Source organism: Sinohyriopsis cumingii, chromosome 17, assembly GCF_028554795.1.
Source record: "Sinohyriopsis cumingii isolate HCF-2022 chromosome 17, ASM2855479v2, whole genome shotgun sequence".
Classification (NCBI taxonomy): domain Eukaryota; kingdom Metazoa; phylum Mollusca; class Bivalvia; order Unionida; family Unionidae; genus Sinohyriopsis; species Sinohyriopsis cumingii.
In genome coordinates, this window is record NC_142977.1 from 120,675,237 (window position 1) to 120,686,818 (window position 11,582).

Below are 11,582 nucleotides of genomic sequence, written 5' to 3' on the forward strand. Positions count from 1 at the left end.
GTTACTCTGCAGTATGTTGATAGTGAAATACCAATAGTTGGCTAGAAAGAAGAGCTAGCCTCCCTTAGCAGTAAACGTGTATACTTGTGCACTCACAATACAACATTCTACATGCCTGTTTATATTGTGTTCTGTTGTTTCTATAATTTCTCAACCAACACGCACACACACACATACATACATACATACATACATATATATATATATATATATATATATATATATATATATATATATATATATATATATATATATATATATCGAAAGAGAGAGAGATTTCTGTCAATAACCTAATCAGTGAATTGGTGCTCCAAAGAGGAAGCGGGGAAAACAACATCAACAACAACAGTGTCTATTAACGTATTATACTGAATGTATACATAAGTCTTTGGTTATATATGTAGAAAATTGGGTTAAACATTCCAAATATTGGTAAGAAAATAACCATTTTCATATATAGTTTTAAATTTTTATTAGCAACAGTGTGCTTTTATTTACTCACATATTCCTATCCCCAGTTTTTACGCAAATTTGTTTGACGCATGGTGACGGTCTATCAATCTAGGCCTATTCACGTGCTCAACACGAGCTTGATGTTGAGGGGTTAAAATAGCAATAATCTGAAGGAAAGAAAATCATACAGGATGACAGAAATACTATACATTACCCCCCACGACCCATTCTGACATAGCACCCTCTCTATCACTACGTCAGAACGGGTCGTGGTGGTAATCGGAGGTATTTTTGTCACTTATGATTTTTTCCTTCTGATTTTTTTTCTTCTGAACATTAAGCTTGCGTCGAGCACCTGTGGGTCTATCTATCCATCGATAAATACGTTGTCGCATTTACATTTGACGAGTATGCCACGAATGGGGCGTGGTCAAGAATGTATGGAGGAAGGAACGTTTGTACAGATAGAAGAGTAATAGCATAATAGAAAATGTAGAAGTCGGTGAAAGAGTCACATTCGACGTTTTCATCCATTCATGCTCATCCGGCTACCATAGCATCGACGTGTAATCCATTAATGTAAGACGCCTCCACTGATATATGTATTTTTTGGGGTCAACCCCAAAACAACAGATCTCACTGGGGAGGCCTCTTACATTGTAGGACTACGGCAATGGGATAAATGAACCTCAACTGACAGCCCTGAGAATCACTAGATTTTGTAACTGACTAAATTACATTAGAATGAGATGTTGGAAAGCTCTTGGTTGTGAGATACGAATCAAGAACATTAGCAATTGTTTTTGGTAATTAAACCAATAAAAACAGTACATTGTATTAACCTATTCATAAAACCAACTCACAGTTCTCGAGAGAACGCATTTAAGTGACATGAAAACTACAGCATTTGTTTAGACTGGTCAACACAATTTTATGGACAGAAAAATGTAGAAAATCCAGTATCAGCTGTTTAATTTTGACACATATGCATGCCATAAACAAACTCCATTTAATGAGTTCTCTTTTCTCCCATCAGTAGGCCCTAACTAAGCCCTCACAAAATCCTTAGTAACTATTCTGACGGGGCAAATCAACTTACAACTTAGTCCTACAATGTAAGATGTATCACATGTTATTCCTGTTTTAGTGCCAGATGCCCAGAACATAAATATCAGCGTCGAGGTCTTACTTTAGGACTACTTATGACTTTAATAGGCATCCAGTCTGTTACTGACTTACAGGTGATAACTGCATCACTAATAGCCTATCGTGAATGGTTGTACTGTACTGCATTATAAGGTTTGATATGTAGCTGATATTAGTGATGTTCAGAGCTGGCTTGTTTTAATTTGTGCCTATTTACACAAAGAATAAAACATTTTTACCTTATAATTTATAGTTTAATCAGCACTCTCTCCATTTCTTCTTATTGATCTTAATTGATTCCTTTGTATCTGGTGGCAGATAGTAATTTCACCATAACAATTAATTTTCATAATTTCTTTTTAGTGGTACAGTCATAATAAATTGAAAATAAAACCTTTTTGCAGTAACTTAATGTCTTTGTCTCCAGATTATTGGCACATCCAGAGAAATGAGTTAAGAAGAATGCAAGACAGTTTTGCAGTTCCAAAACAGTACAATCAAGAGATAGGTGTTGCTTAAAATTTAATAATATTGTGTTATCTGTGTCCTATTGATATTACTCTGCAATATTTTTTGTTCATTCCATATGTACAACAGTAATAGGCAGATTTATTTGAACTTCATCGAACAAGTGATGCAATACACAAAATTTATAAGTGGTTGCCTGGTGTTAGTCACCTTTTAGTAATTTGTTGAAGGAGAATAGTGTGTTGTCAAGCTTTTTCCATTTTTACTGATGGAATTGTGTGCCAGTGGCAGAGGTCCATGAAAAAAGTAGCCATGGAGAGTCAGTTCCAGACAGTACCAAATACCAATCATTTTTTTTAGTAGCCTCATTATTGTTTATTTCTAATTCCAAATGAGTTTATTTATAGAATACCAAAGATGCATGAGACTTTTGGGAGCAACTTACTGCCATTTAGCTTACATTATTTTATTGCTGATCTAAATCAACAGCGACCTTGATTCTGCAGAATAAACCCCCCTAAGAGTGTTCTCAACAGATGCATACCTTCAGGTTTAGATGCTTGGAACTTGAATATGATATTACAACCTCTGCGTTTTTAGGATGCATGTTGATATTGATGAGAGCATCGGCCTTAATTACTCTCCCGCATAAGTTTGTACTGAGTGCATGTTGTCCATAACAAATTTACCATGGGCACTAGTAACTGACATTTTTTACACATGTACATGTACTTTTTACACATGTACATGTACTGCTATTTAAACCTTACCATTTGTACCTTCTACTTTAAAATCAATATGAACTGGGTTGGACTAACATGTCACTGACTTAATGCTAAGATGTGCATTACTGAAGGGTTAGAATGCTATTTGAGATTATTTTTAAATTTTACGATAAAGAAGAGGGAATGAATTATGACTTGACTTTTGGTCAAATATTTGCATTGGTTTGATTGCTATTTGAGATTATTTTTAAATTTTATGATCAAGAAGAGGAAATGAATTATGACTTGACCTTTGGTCAAATATTTGCATTGGTTTGATTGCTATTTGAGATTATTTTTAAATTTTATGATAAAGAAGAGGGAATGAATTATGACTTGACCTCTGGTCAGATATTTGCATTGGTTTGATTGCTATTTGAGATTATTTTTAAATTTTATGATAAAGAAGAGGAAATGAATTATGACTTGACCTTTGGTCAAATATTGGCATTTGTTTGATTGCTATTTGAGATTATTTTTTAATTTTATGTTGTCCAAAATTTGATTTGAATACAGGAACTGATGTCGAAGATATGTAACCTTTAAAAAAGTTAGCACAGGACCGTAACATAAATATCAGTCTTGGCAACACTGCTGCTGGAAAAGTGATGCATGTGTCTCATGATTTATCATTAACTATTTAGATACTCATTGCGATTATATTCTAATTCAGTCCGACAGTTAAAGTTAAGTACAGCTCTAGCAATATTGGACATCGTTGTGTTTTGCTTTTGATACAATTACCCTGAAAACCAGTTGCATAAAAACCCACATAGGTTGGTGAGTAATTGTCAACTGCAATATCACTTGCTAAAATAGCATAGACCCACTTAAATTACCATAGTTATGGGTATTTTGATATTTAGTACACTTTTGGCATATCGGATGCTACTCTAATTTCAAATGAAGTGTTGGCGATATATGTACACTTGAAACAAATGGGAAAAATAGGGATACAAAAATGGCCTAAGCATCGTGGGTCAGTTAAGCCTCTCACCCATGTACCAGATCAATTACTGCTTTGTGGACAGTATGGGGTGTGGATCATACAGGTGCTGTACATTCTTATGGGACATCTATTGCTGTTTTCTGGGTACTTCATAACATCATATATTCATTTATGACATCATGAACACTGTTAATTTAAAACAAACAGTATTAGCCTCAAAACTTTCAGTCCATCCATTTACATTTACTAACAATGAAAATTGAGAGATTTGGTCTGTATGTGCTGTCTTGTTTTACTATGATGTCACAGTGGACTGTGATGGCTCAGTCAGGAGAGTATCCAACTTGTAATTCACGGGTCATGGGTTTGATGTCTGCTGAGGCCAACCTGGGCCAGCTGCCTTGATGTGTCCTTGAGAAAAGCCACCATTTCCATCACATGATATAGCTAGTAATGTGATAAAAGTACCATTAAACCCACCAAATACAAATTAAAATCTCAATTAAGAGTTTCCAGTTCAAAGCGTGTCATAGGACAAATTATGAACGCTTCATGTGACTGTCCTTGATGGATGTAATTCATCTTGTTGTTCTTGTTGTTCTAGGGTTTAACGCCATTTTTCAGCACAAGATAGGCTATACATGGCAGCCAGTATAACTGGTGGAGGAAGAACCCTGGAAAACCCAGGGAAGAACCACCGACCCACGAGAAGCTACTGGCAGGCTTTCCCACGTACCCATGCTAGCCGAGTCTTGGACTCGAACCCACGCAGACAGAGGTGAAATGGCAGTGATCCGGAACGGTGAGCGCTGTACACCACTCGGCCACTCGGGGACCCCTAATTCATCTTGTATATGACTGTCCTTGATGGATGGAATTCATCTTGTATATGACTGTCCTTGATGGATGGAATTCATCTTGTATATGACTGTCCTTGATGGATGGAATTCATCTTGTATATGACTGTCCATGTGCATTTAAGTAAGAGATTGTTGTATTAAATATGAAAGCATAAAATATCTATCTACCGTATTTTCCAGCCTACAAGTCGATGTGGAGATTAAGTCGAATTGACCAATTTTGTAAACTTTCCATCCTTCGTCCATATATAAGTCGATTCGGAGTATAAGACGAGGCCAGGTCAATAACTTGGCTTTGTATTTTATACTAGTAACTTCCAGTTGCATGAATATTAATGGTATCGTTGTATGATATTCCATATTACCGGCAATCGTGAAATTGCATTACCGATGCTAACATGCTTGTGATTTTACTTCTGAACTGCTATATTTTGTTATCAGTTGACACAGCTGAATAAACAGTCCATGCTTGTTTTATTATAATTGAAAGCACATCCATGTTGTAGTTCATTTTATTACCTGTAGTTACGAACGTAACTTATACAAACTTGTCATTTTCTATCGTAAGTTTGAAAGTCACAGACTCTGTTAAATCGATTCGTGTATATATATATATACATATACTATTTTTTAAGTGTTTGTTCTGTTTGGACTTGGATATAATTAACATTTTATTACTAATCTATTCAATGAATACCCCACTATTATCTTTATCGGCGAGTTCGAATACAAAGTAATGGGTATGATCTCTTGTCCTTATAACAAATTTTGTATGGACAATGACTTCAATAAAATGTTGACAGATTTTCATTTCCCTAAAAAAAGCCTCATTTCCCTACTGGCAGCCTCGCTGATTTGACCTATTCTGTCGATTCTTGCCCTCAATCTGGTTTCAATTATAGCCAAAGAGCTAAGCATGTTTAATTACCGTGTAAATAACACTGCATTGCCATGTGGTTGTTGTGACAATGTACATCGTAATTAAAACAAGAATGAATTGTTGATTTAGAGGTGTTTATTGATAATGGAATATAGTAGGCTCGTAATGCATGAGGATTATCACAATCATCAGGTAACTCAAAATACCGTCTTTTTTCTCTTTGCAAAAGCTACAAATAAAAACCACCCTGAATAAAAGAACGATCTTGTACACGGACAATTTTTTTCATCTCTCACTCTCTCTCTCTCGTGCGCACACATACAAGCACGCGCGCGCTCACAATATATCTGATTTTAGTTTAGTTTAAACCATATTTGTTTTAATTATGATATCCATTGCAACAAGAGCCATGTGGCTGTGCATGCTATGATTATTCCTTCCAGTTGAAACCAGTCTTGAGCGCAAGATTCAACAGATGAGAACTTTACAAGTTCCAGCTTAAAAGCCGCTGTGTAAGACTTGGGTGATTTGACGGGAGGCATTGTGAGATAAGTTGTATGAATTGTATGGGGATATTTATATGAATGATTATGACTGAAAAGATTGATCAAAATATACCGAACTCATTAAAATGTGCCCGTACTATAGCAATGAAAACAATGCCCATGGCTGAATTCATTATTTACATCTAGAGAAGGGAGTGGGCATCATTTCCTGTTGTACTTAATCCCATTGATATTAAAAACAGGTAGCGTAATTGATGCGGATTAATGATAAAGAACATTTGGGTACCAGCAATATGGTAACTAGTATCAGTAGCTAAAGCCAATATCAAGGTCTAAACAATTGCGGCAACTAGCTTTGATTGTTGTTGGAAACCAAAGACCAATTTATCAATAACCGGTATAATCAAAGAGAGACACCGAATTGTCAGCTGGTTAAGAATGAATATAGGTGAAGTGTTGACATTACAATTTGCTTTAAACTGAATTGCGAAACTAAAAATCATGGATCACTGATGATCTATGAGTACTGATAGTCCATCTATATATCTGATTTTAGTGTAGTTTAAACCTAATTTATTTGAGAAACTTTGTCAAATACAATTAGAAACATATGATTTGGGGGATTCAGTAGAATGCATGATCTACATTATTTTATAAATAATCATAGAACGTTCGAGTTAATATGGATTACATCCCTTTGTAGGATCAATTGGATCAATCAAAAAGCTATGCCGGTAATTGCTCACGTGTGTCCAACATTATACTGGAAAATCAAATATTAATGGACCAGTTATTTCATATCTTTTTTTTTAGGAACAAACAATATGCTTTGAATTAGTACAGTACACTATAGAGTATAGACCGTAAGTGTGCTATGCAGCCCGGTGAAGTTTTTACCAGTACAGTAAATTGTTTTCTTTTATTTTATGTTTGATAAATAAGAAAAAACACGCAGAATGCAAAATAAATAATGACAAAACTTACAAATATAAACGCAGTCATATTAGTTTATGACAATTTATTGACATAGTAATTTAACATGAATTTGTACTTCTATGTGACCTGTTTTCGATTATGCCGATTATAGAGCAATGTCAATAGCATACCGGATACTGTAATCCATATATAAGTCGATGCAATTTCAATGACACAATCCATATATAAGTCGATTCGGAGTATAAGACGAAGACCAAACTTTCAAGCCAAAAAGTATCAACTTATACGCCGGAAAATACGGTATCTATCTATCTTGTTTTTGTGGGGTTTAACGCCATTTTTCAATACATGATAGGCTATACATAGTGGCCAGTATAAATGTTGGAGGAAGAACCCAAGAAAACCCAGGAGAGAACCACCAACCCACGAGAAGCTACTGGCAAGCTTTCTCACATACCCACATTGGCCGAATCCGAGACTCCAACCCACACAGACAGAGGTGAGATGGCAGTGATCTGTAACGGAGAGTACTTTAGACCACTCGGCCACCCAGAGCCCATATATATATATATATATATATATATATATATATATATATATATAGATATAGATATAACATGTATTTATACATGGAAATGTGAATTTAATACAGAGGTTAATGTGGATTGAGGATTCTGTAACATGCACTGCATAAAATAAGGTTTTGTTAGCAAGTACATCATAGCAAGCTCTCTAATATGTCACTGTTGAAAGTTATCTGGATAACAGTCCTAATTAACATAAGAAATATTGTGATTTTAAAGAGATGGAGGTTGTAGATATTGTAGACAAAACATGTGATACACTCCAGCATTTGATTCAGTTGTGAGTGTTTATGAGCAACAAGGGTATTTTCTTATTTTGTATACAATTAGTTTACTAAATTTTGTATTGTATGTATTGATTAATTAAACACACCCATAATTAGATCCAGTAGATGGCCTTTTTACCCTGCATTGTTTGTATTTCCTCTTTCTGAACTTAAGCACATGAGACATGATTTGAAATAAAAACCAGTCTTGAGATACTTGTACCGTCTAATGTCAGATAATGGACATGTTCCGTCAGTAATAATACTCCCGTTGTCTGTCTTGCACTACTCATACCTGATGCCATCTTGAGTTGTGAACAAATAAACCACTTCATAGCTTTGTTGACTCACAAGTTTCTGACTGACTTCGAATAATATATAGTACAGGAATAGAATCTGTGTACAAACCGAATTATCCATATATCATACTAATGTACAAACTGAATTATCCATATATCATACTAATGTACAAACTGAAACCATGTGAAGGACCTGAATTATAATTTTTTTTATATTTTCAGATTCTTTTGGACTTCTGTACTAAGCTGTTCCTGTTCTTACAAAAGATGATGGAACATGTGGGAAAGATGCACAAGTGGATCAGCTGAAAGTATGGAAATTCTCATTGTAATATCATTATACACTGTTATATAATTCTCGTGAATCACAGGAGAGCAAATAACCTGCACACTGTCAGACATTTTGTCATTTTCCTTAACATTTACGAAAGAGATGCATAACATGTAGTTTATATTTCAGACATTTAAGATAGAGTTGTATAAAATGGCAGAAACATCTCGAACATTGACATCAATTGTATTATTGGAACATTTAAATAAGCTGGAGAATGCAGATGTGAACAATTTGGTTTCAATAGATCTTTCAAATTTCATTCAGATATTTAAGCCTGGAGATGAATATCATGCATGTGTTATTGGGGGTCTTTCCGACGGAACCTCTTTATTTCCTAAGGATGATATTGATACAATGATTATCCCCAATGACACTCTTGTGACAGAATCCACACAAGAAGTCACTTCTCATGCGAATCAGCTAGTGTTCAGAATGGAGTATATAGGTGATAGGCCTGGGTTTGTTTATCTGAAGTTGATTTCAGGCTACCCCTTATTTGAACTATGTGTTCCTGAAATAAAATCATCATTTGTTTATGTTGCTAACAAGGGAAAATATTTATCAAGTTCAGTGATTAAAGATAAGCTACTTCATTTGACTTTTGATAATGTTGTGGCACAGTGCCACGCTACTGGACCAGCAATAAACATCTACTCCCATATTCATGGTGACCTCCAAACCATTACGCATCCCATCTGCAATGAAAATGGTGAACAACCTACACCCCAAATAGATGGTGTCATTTCTTTCTTCTGCCCGGAGTGGCCAAAAGATGCCTCGGCATGGGCAAACCGAGTTCGCAACCACAGCTGGCCTTCTCAAGAAATGGTCATGGCCATAATAAATTCAGGATGTTTCATCGTACCTAAAAGTTCTCATGGAGGAGAGTTTCATGATCTGGAGTGGTGCATTTCTTTTGCTCCACACGAAAAGTGCCTTGTGAGGAGTTTTAATTCAGTGCAGCGAAAGCATTATATCCTTCTGAAGAAAATCCTGAAGAATAAATTTTATGACAAGTACAAAAATGTAATGACATCTTACTTGGCCAAGACAGTTTGCCTTTGGCAAGTGGAGATGAACAGAGAGTCAAATTGGAAGGCAGGGTTCCTTGTGGAAAGAATGATTCAGTCCTTGTCATTCTTAAGAGACTGCATCAGCAGGAGAGATCTACAACACTATTTCATTCCTGAGAATAACATTTTATTCGGAAAGTTGACGACACAGGCTAGAGATATTCTGTTAGAAGAACTTTCCACCTTCACAAATGGCATTGTCTCCTTGATTGTTAATCCAAGGAAACTGATCAAATTTCTTTCTGGAAGAGCAGAACCTGTTGATAATGGTATTGGACTTAGGTGTGTCATATATTACAAGTTTTCACCACAGGTGGTGAATGATAATGAAATTTCTTCATCCCCAATGAACTTTTCAAGAACATTCAGTAGAGCAGAGAGAATGCATGAAAGCATATTTTCCACCTTGGAAATTTGGAGGAATCAAAAATTATTCAAATATGTCCATACAGTGTTACTTAAAAGTATCATTGAAGTCCAGTCACACAAAGGAAATAGGCAACAGTACATGCCTAGACACTACCTCATGAAGCTGCTTCCCTGCTTTTCTAAAACAGGTGGATTTTCATCACAAGTGAGAACAGCAGAAATATATTTGTTTATTGGACAGTCTCCTAACACAATTAATATTATCAAAGAAGCGTTTGGTCATGATATTTCAGTTGCCTTAAAAGGGGAGAAGGACATTATGGCAAAGAGCATTAGTGATCTTTCTGAGGTAATGAACAAGAGGTCTCAAATCCCATTATGTGAATTTCTTAGCCGTTACATAATAGCACCTATCACACTTTCAGAAGATGTTCTCAACCTGTGGTGCGGTTTTTTACAGCAAGATATTTTCAGGAGTGTAACGCAAAGGCCAATCAGGGTAGATGCACTTGCATATGCTTATTTCTTGCTTGCACAGGCTTACAGAGATGTTTTTCTCCTGGAGAAAGTAGAGGAAGCTGTCAATAGCTTGATAGAGTTAGTATCTGAAGAGACAAGCAAGTTGGACCACAAGTTAACTGCATTGTGTCTCCTAGACTACAGCATCAGCATTACATTGAAACCTTAATGCTGAGATGAGAAATTTGAAAGAGACTATAACAGCCTTTGCTATTACATTATTTGCCATCATTTAAATCCAATTTTCTTTAGAAGGGGAGGGCCTTCTTTCAGGTAATTGTGTGTTTTCCAGTCTAGTTCCTAGGTCTGGATCTAAGCCAGTTAAGAAAATATAAGAACAAGTCCAGTGTTGTATTTACTGTAGTCTTATACTGCAAAAAGTTGGGCTGTCCATTGAATCCTGGAAGGTTGTCTGCAGATAGATCAATGAGATTGCTGAACTGTCTGCAGATAGATTAGTGAGATTGATGAACTGTCTGCAGATAGATCAGTGAGATTGCTGAACTGTCTGCAGATAGATCAGTGAGATTGCTGAACTGTCTGCAGATAGATCAATGAGATTGCTGAACTGTTTCACATTCAGATTTAGTTTAGTATAGAGTGTACAAAGAATCCTGTGGGAAAGAATGCTCAGGTTAATGTCTGATTCAAAATTTTTATTTATCTAATGTGACAGCTGTCAGAAATGCAAACCATGACTTGTCCAAAATAAAACTTTTAGACATTATCAATTACTTCATTTTTCTTGCCACTCTGTCTATATGAATAATTGATATAATCATTTGGATGAATCATTTCATATCAGATACACATTCAAGAATGATCGTCTTCTGGCCATTTAAAGCACATTATCTTAATTGTTTGTCATGTACATGATTTTTTTAAATGTTTGTATCAGTACTTCATGATGCAGTCTAACTTTTCTTTCTTCTTTCTTTATTTTCCTTTTTTTGCTCTTTGTCATTCAGCAGTTGATTCTTTCAGGGTGTTTAGTTCCTTCTTAAATGACTTTTCAGCAGTCAGTATCTAAAGTATCAGATCAGGCTGGGCTGCAGCATGTTTTGATACTTTAATGATATTAACAAAGGTAATAAGAAAAAAAATGACTAACTTTTTTTGCTTACTACTGAGGTTGTTTTTTTGTGGTGGGGATGGGTTAACATCATTACTGGTGGA

The 11,582-nt window shown here is 35.5% G+C and overlaps 1 protein-coding gene across 1 annotated transcript; it reads left to right on the forward strand.

Moving 5' to 3' along the window:
• Nucleotides 1–337: 337 nt before the first annotated feature.
• On the forward strand, nucleotides 338–11,133 carry LOC149779770 (uncharacterized). Its single transcript, XM_089940627.1, has 2 exons — nucleotides 338–432; nucleotides 8,334–11,133. Exon 2 carries the CDS (start codon nucleotides 8,596–8,598, stop codon nucleotides 10,573–10,575), a length of 1,980 nt encoding a protein of 659 aa, XP_089796753.1. The 5' UTR covers nucleotides 338–432; nucleotides 8,334–8,595; the 3' UTR covers nucleotides 10,576–11,133.
• Nucleotides 11,134–11,582: the final 449 nt, after the last annotated feature.

Excerpts from the sequence above, each read along its gene's own strand:
- LOC149779770 (XM_089940627.1), top strand. The coding sequence starts at position 8,596 with ATGGCAGAAACATCTCGAACATTGACATCAATTGTATTATTGGAACAT.